At 39.5% G+C, this 16,642-nt stretch overlaps 1 protein-coding gene across 1 annotated transcript in view; it reads left to right on the top strand.

The window, feature by feature from the left end:
- The window catches only part of ANO4 (anoctamin 4), a 422,274-nt gene that overhangs the window by 225,094 nt on the left and 180,538 nt on the right, over positions 1–16,642 (top strand). Inside the window, exons 4-5 of the mRNA XM_081248924.1 lie at positions 6,245–6,381; positions 9,017–9,175. Coding sequence (XP_081105050.1) covers positions 6,245–6,381; positions 9,017–9,175 — 296 coding nt within the window. The remainder of the gene's footprint in view (positions 1–6,244; positions 6,382–9,016; positions 9,176–16,642) is intronic.

Raw genomic sequence — 16,642 nt, 5'->3', positions numbered from 1 at the left:
ATGTATGTTCCTATTACCATTTTCTTAATTGTTTTGGGTTTGTTTTTGTAGGTCCTTTTCTTCTCTTGTGTTTCCCACTTAGAGAAGTTCCTTTAGCATTTGTTGTAGAGCTGGTTTGGTGGTGCTGAATTCTCTTAGCGTTTGCTTGTTTGTAAAGATTTTGATTTCTCCATCGAATCTGAATGAGATCCTTGCCAGGTAGAGTAATCTTGGTTGTAGGTTCTTCCCTTTCATCGCTTTAAGTATATCATGCCACTCCCTTCTGGCTTGTAGAGTTTCTGCTGAGAAATCAGCTGTTAACCTTATGGGAGTTCCCTTGTATGTTATTTGTCATTTTTCCCTTGTTGCTTTCAATAATTTTTCTTTGTCTTTAATTTTTGTCAGTTTGATTACTCTGTGTCTCGGCGTGTTTCTCCTTGGGTTTATCCTGCCTGGGACTCTCTGTGCTTCCTGGATTGGGTGGCTATTTCCTTTCCCATGTTAGGGACGTTTTCGACTATAATCTCTTCAAATATTTTCTCTCTCGCTCTTTCCTTTCTCTCTCTCTTCTCCTTCTGGCACCCCTATAATGCGAATGTTGTTGCGTTTAATGTTGTCCCAGAGGTCTCTTAGGCTGTCTTCATTTCTTTTCCTTCTTTTTTCTTTATTCTGTTCTGCAGTAGTGAATTCCACCATTCTGTCTTCCAGGTCACTTATCCATTCTTCTCCCTCCGTTATTCTGCTATTGATTCCTTCTAGTGTAGTTTTCATTTCAGTTATTGTATTGTTCATTTCTGTTTGTTTGTTCTTTAATTCTTCTAGGTCTTTGTTAAACATTTCTTACATCTTCTCAGTCTTCGCTTCCATTCTTTTTCCGAGGTCCTGGATCATCTTCACCATCATTATTCTGAATTCTTTTTCTGGATGGTTGCCTATCTCCCCTTCATTTAGTTGTTTGTTTGGGGTTTATCTTGTTCCTTCATCTGGTACATAGCCCTCTGCCTTTTCATCTTGTCTATCTCTCTGTGAATGTGGTTCTTGTTCCACAGGCTGCAGGTTTGTACTTCTAGCTTCTGCTGTCTGCCCTCTGGTGGATGAGTCTATCTAAGAGGCTTGTGCAAGTTTCCTGATGGGAAGGACCTGTGGTGGGTAGGGCTGACTGTTGCTCTGGTGGGCAGAGCTCAGTAAAACTTCAGTCCATCAGTTGACCATTTTCTGACACTTCAGCATTTCTAATCTAGGCTGAATCTCTGGAGAGACTGGCAGGTAATAATGATGCCTTCATACCACTCATTCTCCAAAAATCAGATTGCCTGACATACTGATTTCCCTTGAGTGGAAATCAGGTAGCATCAGTCCCATAATAACTTCCAGACAGTAATTCTTTTGGGCAGCAATAAGGATAGCAAAGGGCCTCTCTCCCATTTCCTAAGATAGCTGGTCCCTCTAGAATCAAATAGTTGGGCCTTTAATGTAGAGCAGAATTTCTCAACCTCAGCACTATTGACATTTTGGGCTGGAGAACTCTCTGCTGTAAAGGCTATTCTGTGCATTGTAGGATATTTAGCAGCTTTCCTGGCTTCTTCCCACTTGATATGACTAGCACCACCCCTCGAGATCAAAAATGTCTCCAGACCATACCAGATGCTTTCAGGGTGACAGTTTAGGGCCAGTTGAGGACCATAGATATCAAAGGCTTTCTTGAACAGATTGTGCCAACACCAGAAAGTGATACTGGTGGAAGATGACATGGTAATTTTCTCTCCTTGGCAAAAGCATAGGGGCAATTCTCATGGATGGATGAATGGATATTCAAGAGTTTCTCCCCAGTGAGAGCCAGTCACCAAGACAAAAATCTCAGTGTCCTCTTTAGCTTCCCCCTTTATCTCGCATCTCATCCCAATCCATCCCTCTGAATAACCATTCCAACTTGTAAATGCTTCCTCTGCCTTTTTGTATTGATGATGCTAAAATGCTAACTTAAGGTCCCAGAGTCTAAAATCAAGAAACCAACATTTCTTATGCATCTGCCATATGTCAGCCACCCTGCTAATGTGTACATAATCTCACATAATACTCAGCCACCCTTAAAGAAGTTTTCTGTACCTGTCCCACCAGTGAGAAGTTGGGAACACAAATTCACACCGCTAAGCGGTAGAATTTGGAAAATAGTAAGCAGGTCTTCCGATGTTGTTAAAAGAATATTTTTACCCCATTGTTCAAATATAACCAATATCTACTTAGAAAGTCATCACTATCTCTTTGAAAATTTAACCAGTATCTACTTGAAACTCTGGAGCTCCTGGCTTGTAAATAAGAATTGTGTTTGGAGAAATGTATATGCAAGGTCCCAGAGGCATAGAACAGTGGAGAAAATAGGACTCTTACACATCATTAGACAGTGACCACTTCGAGGTCATTCTGTTATTCAACAAATATGAGTTGAGGGCTTACTCCATGCCTGGACCTCTGAACACAAGTCAAGACAGACAGGGTCCCTGCCCTTATGGAACTTATATTCTAATAGGGTAGACAGCCAGCATACAAGTAAACAAATGAATAAATAATTACAGTCTATGATACATGCTGTGAAGGAAATGAGCAGTGAGAGGAGGAGATGGAGAGTAATTGGGTGAGGGGCAGCTTCTTTACATAGGATGGTCAGGGAAGTTGTCTTTGACTTTGACATCTCCTACAGCATACTGTACTTCCTCAAAAGTGTTAGTGCTTCTTCTTTATCACCTGGCACAGTGCCTGGCCCAGTGTAGATGCTCCTAAACCTTGATTGTATGAAACGATTATGATGTTTTTCCTTTGTAGCCTCAGAGCCTAAAAACCTCTAGTAAGTGTATTAGTTACGTCTTGCTGCTGTAACAAGTTACCACAAACTTAGTAACTTAAAACAGCACAGATTTATTATTTTGTAGTTCTGAAGGTCAGACATCCTCAAGGTGTCAGCAAGACTGTGTTCCTTCTAGAGGCTCTAGGGGAGAATCTGCTTTCTTGCCTTTTCTGTCTTCTAGATTCCTTGACTTGTGACCTTGTCCTCTATTTTCAAAGCCAGCAGCATAGCATCTTCCAGTGTCTCTCTCTCTCTCTCATTCTGACCTTCCTGCCTCTCTTGTAATTATATTGACCTACTCATATAATCCTGGATAATCTCCCCATTTTAAGATCCTTGACTTAATCAAATCTATGAAGTTCCTTTTCCCATATAAGGTAACACATTCACACATTCCAGGGATTAGGTCACCTTTGGGGTCCAGATTCAGCCTATCACAGTAAGCAATAAATGTTCATTTTATTTCCATGCCTGTTTTATTTTACAAATGAAAAACTTGCAGTTAAATGAATTGCCCCAAATCACACACTTGGATACAGCTTTAGATCCTGGTCACCCCGTCTAAGTACATTATCATTATTCTCTCTATATCTATATTCTCTCTATATCTAGACTCTGTTCTTTATAGCACTCAGCACACTTCACATTTCTTTGATTATTTGCTTTGTTGTTACCAGAAGGGCAGGAAGACACATCACTTTTATTCACCAAGGTACAGTCACTGCACAGCTCGGTGCCTGACACATAGTGTGCACACCTCTAAAATTTTTTTAGATGAAAGAACGAATACTCTTTTGTATGCTTGGGTAAATAGAACTCAAACTCCTATAAATTATACTGGTCAGCAGCTTCTGATAGGTTAAAAACCCTTAGCTGTTTTTAAAGCACCAAAGAAAAAAGTGAACTTCAATGTTGGCATATAATTTGAGTCAATAAAGAAGGGGCCTCAAAAGCAAAAATAAACAACTGGGACCTAATTTAACTTAAAAGCTTTTGCACAGCAAAGGAAACCATAAACAAAACAAGAAGACAACCTATGAAGACAACCTATGAGAGAAAATATTTGCAAACAATGCGACTGACAAGGGCTTAATTTCCAAAATACACAAACAATTTATACAGCTCAGTATCAAAAAACAAAACAAAACAAAACCCAAAGAACCCAATCAAAAAATGGGCAGGGCTTCCCTGGTGGCGCAGTGGTTGAGAATCCACCTGCCGATGCAGGGGACACGGGTTCGTGCCCCGGTCCGGGAACATCCCACATGCCGCGGAGCGGCTGGGCCCGTAAGCCATGGCCGCTGAGCCTGCGCGTCCGGAGCCTGTGCTCCACAATGGGAGAGGCCACAACAGTGAAAGGCCTGCGTAACGCAAAAAAAAAAAAAAAAAAAAAAGGGCAGAATACCTAAATAGACATCACTCCAAAGAAGACGTACAGGTGGCCAACAGGCACATGAAAAGATGCACAACATCACTAATTATTAGAGAAATGCAAATCAAAGCTATAATGAGGTATCACCTCACACCAGTCAGAATGGCCATCATCAAAAAGTCTACAAATAATAAATGCTGGAGAAGGTGTGGAGAAAAGGGAACCCTCCTACACTGTTGGTGGGAATGTAAATTGGTGCAGCCACTATGGAGAATAGAATGGAGTTTTCCTTAAAAAACTAAAAATGACTCTGCAGTGCCAATCCTGGGCATACATCCGGAGAAAACTCTAATTCAAAAAGATACATGCACCCCGATGTTCATAGCAGCACTATTTACAATAGCCAAGACATGGAAGCAACCTAAATGTCTATTGACAGATGAATGGGTAAAGAAGATATGATACATATATACAATGGAATATTACTCAGCCATAAAAAAGAATGAAATAATGCCATTTGCAGCAACATGGATGGACCTAGAGATTATGATACTAAGTGAAGTCAGAGACAGAAAGCCAAATATCATATTTAACTTATATGTGGAATCTAAAATATGATACAACTGAACATATTTACAAAACAGAAATAGACTCACAGACATAGAAAACAAACTTACGGTACCAAAGGCGAAAGAGGGGGAAGGATAAATTGTGAATTTGAGATTAACACGTATACACTACTATATATAAAAATAGATAAACAACAAGGACCTACTGTATAACATAGGGAACTATATTCAATATCTTGTAATAACCTATAATGGAAAAGAATCTGAAAAAGAATATATATATGAATGTACATTCTTCCTGTACAACTGAAACATTGTAAATCAACTGTACTTCAATAAAAAAATAACGAAGGGACCCATACCTGGCATTATATTTTCCCATCCACTAGTGTTGAACTTTGCTATCTGGGGTACTGCAACAGTGTGTGCATTTGAGCGTGATATTCTGTATTTATGACTCCATTTACAGTACTTTATCTGTTGACATATTAGCATCAAGAGTCTTTTGGGAGAGTTCCTGAGTGGCTCAATTCATAATTTCAATTCATGATTAGAGGAAGAAGAAAGGCAAAAAACCTAACTGCATGCTTTATTACTGCATCAGCTTTTCTCTGTTAGGCCTTAAGAAGTAACAAAGGAAAAATAAAATCACAGTTCTTACTGAACTATGCAAGTAGCACATTTATGGGTTCACTTAGCAAGTTGTATGGCATTTAAATAAAAACAAAAAATTTTTAAAATATAGGTCATCTCCAACACAAAATGAGTTCTTAGAAGTCTTAAAGAACCTTATACTAAACAACTATATGAAGGAAAGCTAAACAAACACAACACCTCCTGTTATCATGGAAGACAAGTTATATTTACACTGTGAAGATACTTTGCTTCACGTTGTCCATCTTGCCTAATGAAGACACTGTTTGGTCAAACATGTTTTACATCTGACATCCGTTTCTCTTAGGAGATAATATACCTGTCATTCAAGGGGTTATTGAAACAATGAAAAAATATGAAGCCAAAGGGAGATGTCTTTACTTTTTTTTTTTTAAGTCTCTTAATTTTTTTTAATTAATTTAATTTTTATTTTTGGCTGTGTTGGGTCTTCGTTGCTGTGCACGGGCTTTCTCTAGTTGTAGCGAGTGGGGGCTACTCTTTGTTGCAGTGTGCAGGCTTTTCATTGTGGTGGCTTCTCATTGCAGAGCACGGGGTCTAGGCATGCGGGCTTCAGTAGTTGTGGCCTGCAGCCTCAGTAGTTGTGACGTGCGGGCTCTAGAGTGCAGGCTCTGTAGTTGTGGCACGTGGGCTCAGTTGCTCCGCAGCATATGGGATCTTCCCGGACCAGGGCTCAAACCCCTGTCCCTTGCATTGGCAGGCAGATTCCTAACCACTGCACCACCAGCAAAGTCCCGAGATGTCTTTACTTTTAGTATTGCTTTTAAGATCCCAGGTTCTTACCCCGACTTGTATTTACTTTGATTCTAGTGGCCAAGGATGTCAATATTCTTTTTGATGAATTGGAAGCTGTCAACAGTCCTTGCAAAGATGACGATTCTCTCCTTCACCCTGGAAACCTGACCAGCACTTCAGATGATGCTAGCAGATTGGAAGCAGGGGGAGAGGTAAGCGTGTGCGATTTCTTAAAAACACGATTCTTGATCCAGGCAGGAACCTGAGAAGCATAATCCAGTAGATTGTTTAAAGTCATCATCTCATTGAACTGTGGGTTCCTGAGGGAAAAAAGGACCAAGTCTTGTAATCCTGTGATGTCCTCTACGAGTCTAGCACATTTCAGGGATCTGAAATCTACTTACTCTCAAAACAAACTTTCAGTGGGTCATGCACTTACCTTATACCTAAAGGCATTTTGTTTTTATAGAGAAGATTCTTAAAACCACCCATCATTTTAAAATGATCTACACTCTGGGTGTCGCTAACTAGTAAAAAGTTAGCTTTACAAGGATGTTGAAATCTTGTAAAATTGAAATGAAATCAATTTCTGTTGAAATCTTCCAGCATGTAGAACAGTGGCACAGAGTGGACCAGACCTCAGTAGGTGTTGTGTTGTCTGAATCCTCTCTGAGTTTCCGTTTGCCTCTGTAATCTGGGAACTCACCGCAATTGTAAATAGACCCATCTGTTCATGTGTCATTTTGGGGGGAAAAAAAGTATTTTGTTAAAGGCATTCACTGTTGCTCAGCTGTGTCTCAGTGGAGTTTAATATCTCCTTTGTATATACACTAGGTTTAGGTGATAGGAGCACAGATCAGAGTCACTAATTTATTGTGTATTCTTAACATTTTTATTATTCCAGAGGCTGTTAACTAGTGAAAGGATAACACCTTTGACCGGGGAAAATTGTTTACTTCTACCAAGCTTCCCAGTCCTCTCTATAAATACCATATGCTACTTATCTATGTGTGCGTTTTTTTTTGTTTTTTGTTTTTTGTTTTTGTGGTACGCGGGCCTCTCACTGTTGTGGCCTCTCCCGTTTCGGAGCACAGGCTCCGGACACCCAGGCTCAATGACCATGGCTCATGGGCCCAGCCGCTCCGCGGCATGTGGGATCCTCCCAGACCGGGGCATGAACCCGTGTCCCCTGCATCAGCAGGTGGACTCTCAACCACTGTGCCACCAGGGAAGCCCTATGTGTGGGGTTTTTTTGTTTTTGTTTTTTGTAAGAAAAAACTCATTCTATCATCATCTCTTCACACAGAAACTTTGGATGCCATAATGTGGCATAAAGGAAGGACCTTGAAAGGTACCTCAAAAAGCAGCTAGTGTAATCCCCTTAATTTATAGATGATGAAACAGTCTCAGGTAGGTTAGGGCTTTGCTAACCCTCCTCTTGAAGCCTTGGCTGGTTTTGCAGATAGATGCTAATGTGTTAAATCTACAGGATAGTTCCCTTCCCTGGCAGATGATTGTTAAGAAAGTGTTTATTTGGGTAGACTTCTGAGTACTTCTTAAGGCAGAAGCCAAAAATTGTCAGTGAGGATTGGTCCTCAATGATAAATACCTACACCAGGTATGAGACATGTTATTTCCATCACTCCTGACTGAGATTTTCCTTTTGGATGAGGTTGCATGCATGTCACTTGTGCATAAATATGGATTCTAGCAATGGCCTTGGAGGTCTGGCATGTGTTCCTTCTTCATACTACTGTTTGGAAACTGATGTGTACTGTGTCCTCCAATTTTTTGCGTGTTTATAAATACAGTTGACCCTTGAATGACGTGGGTTTGAACTGTGTGGGTCCACCTATACATGGGTGTTTTTCAATAGTAGACATTACATTACTACATGGTGTGTGGTTGGTTGAATCCATGATGTTGAGGAACTGTGGATATGGAGGCCCCACTATGACTATAAGTTACAAGTGGATTTCACCCCGTTGTTGTTCACAACTGTATACACAAATATCAAAAGAAGAATATTTTTCTTATTGTGGGCAAAAAATTTGAGAAACCCTGAACTAAAGTATTACTAAAACCATCAAACCACTTGTGGTCCCATCCTTCTCTCCTACCAGATGGACTGTCTTCCTGAATTTTTGTGTTTTTTATTCTCTTGCTCTAAAAATGGTTTTACCATGCATACATAAGTAGCCTTAACAACTTATTTTACATTGATTTTATTTTGTGCTTTATAAAAAACGGTATCATGCAGTATAAAGTCTTTTGTGACTTGCTTTTTTTCTGTCAATATTGTTCTTAAGATTTTTGCTTACTATTAGATGTATCAGTAGTTCATTTTCACTGCTGTATAATATTCCACTGTATCACTGTTCTACAGTCTATTTATCTATTGGCCTGTTCATTGATTTGCACTGATTCCTATGTTTAAATTTTTTTCTCTTATGAATAATGCTGCTGTGAACATTCATATACATGTTTCCTAGATGCTTTACCAGGAATTTCTGTAGGGATATATGTTATGTAAATGTTCAATTTTACAAGATGATGCTAGTGTGTTTTCCAGAGTAAATATATCAATTTTCACTCTCACCTGTAGAATGTGAGAATTCTCAGTTGCTCCACATCCTTGCCAACAGTATTGTTAGCTGTCTTAAGTTTTGCCCATTTGACTGCTTTTTCCAATTTTTATTTTGTTTCCTCGTTTACATTTTTCATTAATAAAAGTGTAATTTTGATAAAACCCAAGGAAATGCATTTAGTTTTAATTGTTCTTTAATATTACTCATCCAAGGCTCAGTTTTGAGTGTCTTAAACTGGTCCCTTTCTCTTTGTGTGCAGACAGTACCAGAAAAAAACAAATCAAATGGACTTTACTTCAGAGATGGAAAGTGTCGAATTGACTACATTCTTGTGTACAGAAAATCCAACCCCCAGATGGAAAAGAGAGAAATATTTGAAAGAAATATTAGAGCAGAAGGATTACAAATGGAGAAAGAGGTAAATAGTTTGCTTGGATGAGAAAAAATATAAATATACATCAATTCATATTGGGAGACAATTAAAAACTAAGCAGTTAGTCATTATGTTAACTGAATGTTTCATTTGCTGTGGTTTTGCCAATCTGCAGTGTATGGAGAATGTTCTAGCAATTAGATTTTCGCAGCACAGTTTGCCTTTGAGAGCATTTTGATGCCAAAAGATTCCGTAAAAATCAAAATATTCAAATTAAATGGATTGTTTCAAAGTGTTATAATTTACCTGATTTCCTACACCTACTGCTTCTCGATGTTAATGGCGGGTTCTATTTGCATGGATTAAAGAAAACTTCGGATAAAATGCAATCACCCCACCATAGAGGCTCTTTTTACATTTCAGGAAACATAATGGGTTTGGGTATCCTCACACACAGCAGAAGAGACTGGCTGATTTGGCACAAAACAGCTGGGACTTACAAAGTGATTCTGTTTTTAAAAGACATTCAGGTTGGTTTTATCAAGTTCCCAAACTCAGGGCTTACCTTATCAGTGTTTACTCTTCCCCTTCTCTCCTCTGCAGGGGAAGGTTGAGGATGGTACAAGAGGCCCAGCCAAGCCTCTGATAATAATCCACAATGGGATTATTGTGTACCCAGAAACGCTGTGCACATTTCTAGAACTTGGCCCTGTTAGCTGGATTATGTAACTCTTCTTAGATTTTCCCTAAACACTGTGCACAGCTTCTGGAGCTTTCCATAGTCCAGAAGAACATGTTGCCACAAGAACATGTTGCCAATTAAAAGTGTTTGCTTCTGATTCTGCTTTTCAAGGCTAAAGTATAGATCTTTGAAGTCAGACATCCATGTTTTTCTTTATACGGTGAAGGTTGCATGCTAATCTTGGTACGCTTTAGATAAATAGGATTTTTCCAGGTCTGTTAGACTAGCCTCAACTCTGGAGCATTTATAAAACAGAAGCAGTATTTTTCTGGAAGTCTCCAAAAAGAGAATTAGAAAAACAGTGAGATGAGTATAGCCTTAAGGGAACAGGTTCTCATTCTCAGGAAAGTGGAAGCAGATAGCTCAAAAGACTGCTTCAGCTGGAGTTTCCCCCAGAGCAACAAACAGAATTAAATATGTTGTTTTTTCCACTTTTATGGGGTTCCAGAAAATCTTTCCTATACCCACTGAACATGCCTTTGATAAATCTTGTTCCTTAAGTTTCTATTGAGACAGTTGTGTATTCTTTTCTTAACATTGATAGTGCGTTAATATTTTATCCCTAAAAATCTTTTCTTCATCTTTTATTCTAAGTTTCAGAATTTTTATGTAAAAAAATAAAAGATCTGTATTGCGACATGATCTGAAATAACGAAAGTCCTTCGTGTGATCCGTTCTGACTCTGTCAAAGTTTTGATTCCCATCAAAACTAGGTAGTTTTCTTCAATTAATGAAAGATTTCTATTTTGAGCTTCATAACTATTCTCTTCACTCCTGGGGCTTCTTTTGTGTAGGTCTTTTCAATGTCATCTTGTGGCTTACAAGTTAAAACTCAAAAAGCCTAATACTTTTCCAAATAAAATACATTACTAAAGAAATGACAAATCTCCTGTATGTCTCCTAAAAATCATCTGTACTACAGTATTCAGCTGCCAGAATTAGAGCGGGTAGCTGAGGACGGTAATTCTGTCTTTTAGTGTGCAGTTGGTTCTGTGTAGTCCAGAGTTGACCGTAGTGTGTTAGATGTTCAGCTCATATGATTTTAGTGGTATACCAGATAATTTTGTTTGGTTCTAATTTAAAACCAATTTTAATACCTAGGTATTTATTTTAATGTTTACTGGAAAAAAATAGCAGTTGGGAAAAGGGCAATATCACCATATGGCAAAACTTCATAAAAACTTATCTGAGTATCTCTTTCTCTCCCTTCCCCCCAAAAGTTCTTCTCTTGATGGCAGCTTCCCTATAGTCCTCTATCCACTACCAACAGCTTGGTTTTCCTCTTTCTGGAAACTTCTTCCTAAGCAGCTTTTCCCTGTGGCTCAAACTCTGCATAAGCAGCACAGTTTGACTCTAACTCTGTCTCTGAGCTCTGCCTTGCGTCCCCACAGCCACAGCCAGTTCAGCAAGAAGCGGGGGATCTCTGCACTTCCTTCCTTGCTTAGAGGCGGCAGGAAATTATAGCTAAATTAATTTTCCCCGTCACAGCGAATTAAAATAAAACGTCCCTTGTATGAACAGGAAATCTGTATCTCCATCGTAGTATTAGATTTAAAACCCATCAGAAGCACTTTTATTTAAATCTAGTGTTTTCATAAACAGTTTCAGTAGAAAGACAGCAATTTTAACAGCTATTTCAGCTTCCAGAAGTTACTTCTACCTTTTATACATAAAACAAAGAACATAGTTCAAGGTGGAAAAGAAAAAAGAAAACCCAGGGGGCTTCCTGTGAATCCACATATACCTGATGTGTAATCAGTGATGAACACTAAGTACGTTGTATGAATTATTAGTATCGTCTTCATTAGCTGTGTGTCATGATGTCCAACAGTTATGGAAAATGTTTCACAGACTTAGAAGCTTTTGTTTCCAAATCGGTAAAGACAGGCTCCGTAGTTGAACAGTTTAATAGAAAGAGAATCTTTATCTCTTTTAACATTAAAAGTCAAGAAACACCGCCAGGAAAATCTTTAATTCATGATAAAAGTGAGGATGTAGTCAAATTTCATCTTTCGTGGAAACTATGCCCCCCACCTGATTAGTCAGCAGGTAAGTGCTTGTTTTGGCACCCTGGGTCTTTAATATTCTGTAACTCATCTTTCATATTAGCCCAGAGAAAACAATTCACAGCAAAGTTCCCAAATAAAGTATCAAATCCAAGTGATTTTCTTCTTAAGTGTCTGTCTGTTTAAAGAGATTCCCTTCTTTAAAGGTAAACTCATATTTATAAATTCACATTCTGATGAATTTATAAATAAAAAATAATTTTTTTTCATTTCTAATTTTATGTCCATCATTGACTCTTTGGTACCTATTTTTAAATCATTATCAATAAGAGGTTTATATCTTCCTTCATATAAAGGGTCAGGTTGTGGATGACTTTGGAATTATTTGGGATGTATGAGTACCAGTTAGATTAATGGAGCACCCTTCCTCTTTAGATTCACACAGAACATGAGGGAAAACCCATATCATCAGTTGTTTACCAAATAACTGTATTTATATATATCATACCATCTTGATGATAGTTACTTCATTCAACACATATTTATTACACACTTACTCTCTGCCAGGCACTGCTTTAAGCACTAAGAACTCAGCAGTGAATAAAACAGACAAAAAATTCCTGCCGGGCTTCCCTGGTGGCGCAGTGGTTGAGAGTCCTCCTGCCAATGCAGGGGACACGGGTTCGTGCCCCGGTCTGGGAAGATCCCACATGCCACGGAGCGGCTGGGCCCGTGAGCCATGGCCGCTGAGCCTGCGTGTCCAGAGCCTACGCTCCGCAATGGGAGAGGCCACAACAGTGAGAGGCCCAGGTACCGCAAAAAAAAAAAAAAAAAAAAAAAAGTTTTTCAAGGCAAAGTTTTTGGAAAATTTTTCATGCAGTTTATAAATGCCTTAAAATGTAACCATTAGGATAGCAACATCAACTGACTATATATTGCTAATAATGTATATGCATGAATGAGATTAATGATTACCTTCAATGCTCTTGGAAGAACTTAGAATACCTTAGGTAACATGTTTAACATGGTCAACGTTCAGACATTTATCTGCCCAGAGGATTTGGTTTTAGATTCATCAGGGAATAAAATTATAGAGCAACCCAGAACTGAAAAACTGTACTTGATTGCCCATCCTAGTCTTGCTTTACACCTATTCAAGGGAAAACTATACAAAGATTCCCCATGGAAGGTGCTAATCTCACCTAGATTGTTCTCTGCCTTCACAGGCTTCCTGCCCATCCTACCCTTCCTATTTTCATCCCTGTTTATGTTCTGCAACCACTGTTACTATAGATGTTCTCTCTGGATCCAGAGCTCTGAGAATGAAGGGGAAAGAACCAGAGTCTCCTCCCTTCTTTTATAGTTCAAACCATGATGAGTGTCTAAAATAAATCTGTCTGGACAAACTGAACTATCCAAATTCCTGTCCTCTAGTATTTTCTGGACCCTCAAAAGAGACTTAGACCTTACTTGACTTAATAATCTCCATTTTCTGATATGTCATATATATGTATTACCGAGGGTCTCAAGTTGGAGTTGAAGGGAAAGGAAAATTAAGGACAGTCCTAAGCAAAGAGTGAAGAAGGCAGATTTTCTTTTGAAAACCAAAGCCCTGGAAATTCCTTGAGTATTTGTCTTAATCTAACTGGGCCACTATAATAAAATACCATAGGCTGGGTGGATTGTAAATAACAAAACCTTATTTCTCACAGTTCTAAAGGCTGGAAGTTCAAAATCAAGGCACTGATGAGGACCCTGTTCCTGGTTCATAGACAGCATCTTCTTGCTGTGTCTTCACGTGGTGAAAGGAGGTAGAGAGCTCTCTAAGGTCTCTTTTTTTAAAGGAGCTAATCCCATTTTTGAGGACTCCATGACCTAATGACCTCTCAAAGGCCCCACCTCCTACTACCATCACATGGGGTGTTAGAATTTCAACATATGAATTTTAAGGGGATACAGTTCAGATCAGAGCAGTACCTTTCAGGAGTTCATTGTTGATCTGTACTGGCAGTGGACTTTTTAAAAAGTGGTGTCTGAGGTTGAATTTCTTTCCTAAACAGAAACAGAGCCTGAGGCAAGGATTCTTGCTAAAGTTGTTGATGGGTGGAGTGCTCTCAGGAGAAAGAGGATTGAGGGAAGTAGAAGAGGTCAGAGGAGAAAAGCTACACTGAGAGTATAGTCTCTGATCCAAGCGGGAAGCTCTGGAGCAGAGGGAGTACCACAGAGCTGGTTCACCTTTAAAGCAGAGGTCCCCCTGCCTATCAGTCATTGGCTGAGGCTGGGGGAGGTGATGGAAGGTGAGCGCTGCTCCTGTTTGGCAGAGGGTAGTTCTTCAACACCCACAGCTGCTCGACTTCTGGACTGTAAACTATCAGAATTCATTACCACTGACACTGTTATCTCTACTGATAGTAGAGCTGCTGCCAAATATGTGGTCTTAGATGGCCCACTTTGAGATTGCAGCAGTCAGGGAATTCATGGTGGTCTTGATGGAAGTGAAAAAAAGAGAGAACAGGTACACAGGGGCATTTATTCTGCTTTAATTTGTTCAGTTTTTCCTCTAAGTTTAGGATCCTCCATCTTAAAGGCAAGGATTCCATGTGGCTGGTGTAATCACTTTGAGGGCAGAGACGGTGTCTTACGGGTTTTTTACAGTAAGACCGAGCCCAATGCTTAGCTTGTGGGATTTTGAGTTTGTCGCAAGAGATTGTAAATAGCTGTGTAAATTTCCATGTAAATTTCCATGGCTGTGTCTGGGTAACATCAATCGATTTAGCTCTAGGATTTCTCAACCTCAGCACTATTGATGTTTGCCGCTGGGTAATTCTTTGTTGTAGCAGGCTGTTCAGTGTACTGTAGGATGTTTAGCAGCATCCCTAGCCTCTATCCACTAGATCCCAGCAGTATTCCTCCCCCCACTTCACCAAGTTATGACAACCAAAAATGTCTCCAAGTATGGTCCTGTGTCTCCAGGAGCAGGTGTATAAAATTGTCCCTAGCTGAGAACTACCGAGTTAGACTCTTAATGCAACAAACTGCATAAAGTTGTATCTATGAGATAGCTAGAGGAATTCAAGGCAGCTATTCCGTCTTTCATCCACCTGGACCAGCTAACTTAAGCACTCTTAATATCAGACTCTTGAATCATGAAGATGCCTATGTCTTTGAGGAGAGAATAGGGTAAATTAAGATTGGCCTTTCAAACCAGACAACAGGGATTTAGATCACTTGCTACTTTCTCACTTACTGAGTAAATATCCAGGCAAGGCTCTTAACCACTCTGTGCCTTAGCTTCTTCTCACTTACTGAGTAAATATCCAGGCAAGGCTCTTAACCACTCTGTGCCTTAGCTTCTTCATTTATTAAACAGTAGATAATCCTAACTAATGGGGCTACTATGTAGATAAATGAGCTAATACATTATAACACGCTTAGAAGAGAGTCCAGCACATATTAGGTGGTTGTTGGTATTGATAAAAAAGGGAGTGGCTCCACCCCTGCTCACCCTGTGTTCTGATCTCAGGCATTCAACCCCGTCCCCTCTTGGACTGAGGGTCCCTGGCTTGTGTCTAGGGAAACCTGAGGGGATCTGGTGAGTGGCAAGACATACCAATAGTAAGTCCCACCTCATCACCAGGATTTGTTCCTTCTGGTGTCACCTACCATTGCCCTAGATCAGTCCATCAGAATTAGAGCCTCATTCTCACTGGTCGCTCTTCTTAAGGTAGTTTCATCAAAAGGTGGGAGCGAGGGGGCTCTCTCCTTCTCTCCCTCTCATTCTCTCTTTCTCTGTCTTTGTTTCTCTCTCCCTCTTTCTGTCTCTGTCTTCCTCTCCCCACCACTCCTCCTATTCTCACTCTAATTTTTGAGACCAGTTTAAAGAGCTGAGGGCCTACTTATTTTTACCTCAACTGCTTTTGCTTGTTTAGGAAGACAGAGTTTAATCAAAACATTTCTGTTGCCAGGTCAAGATGACCAGTACAAGTTATCCTGAACTGATTTACTCAAAGGATCATTCTAAATCAATACATATTTCATGTGACTCATGCATATTCCTTTGCTCAAGACAGAACAATGTTAGGGAAAATATATACCCATTATATAAGGCACAGCTGAAGAACTCATGTCACGTTATGAACTATTGTTACCAATCCCACGAGAAGAAAATTAATCTAAAAGATCTTCTCACTGGTCTAAAATGAACTTGTCTGATATAAAACACATTTTGCATTGTCATTTGTTACTTACCAAATGTGGGCATCGTAGAGTTGCAGCTGTGAAAGGAACTGAAAGTCTTTTCTTGACAGTGTTATTTTTGTTCCTGTTGTTCTTACTATGTGTTATGTTAAATTGCTGAAAACTACACAAAGTATATACTAGGGATATGACATTAATTATTAATTAATGAGATGGAGTGATTTCAAAGCTTTGAAGCAGTCTGGAAAACCATAAATCCATGGTCTCCTGCTTGTAATCCTTACAAGTGGAAAACTTGAAAAAGGTGAACTGCAAGCTGAAGTTTATGAACCAAGCCTGATGTACTTCAATTGCAAAAGTGATGATGCAGCAATGTCCCTGGAGGCAGAGACCAAGGCTTAACTCGCTTCCTGTTGTGTCTTAGGCATACTTTAAGAGCAGTCAATGGCATCCGATGATTCCATTTCCAGATGGAGTCATTCTTCATTCATTCATCAAATATCTAATGAGCATCATGTCTACTGTGAGGGAAGAGAAGCATTAAATGTGTCAGGTGCGATGAGTACT

This window comes from Mesoplodon bidens (genome assembly GCF_964165515.1).
Source record: "Mesoplodon bidens genome assembly, chromosome: 11".
In the NCBI taxonomy this organism is placed as follows: domain Eukaryota; kingdom Metazoa; phylum Chordata; class Mammalia; order Artiodactyla; family Ziphiidae; genus Mesoplodon; species Mesoplodon bidens.
Note: the sequence above shows the minus strand (reverse complement) of the source record. Positions and strands in the feature narration are given on the sequence as shown.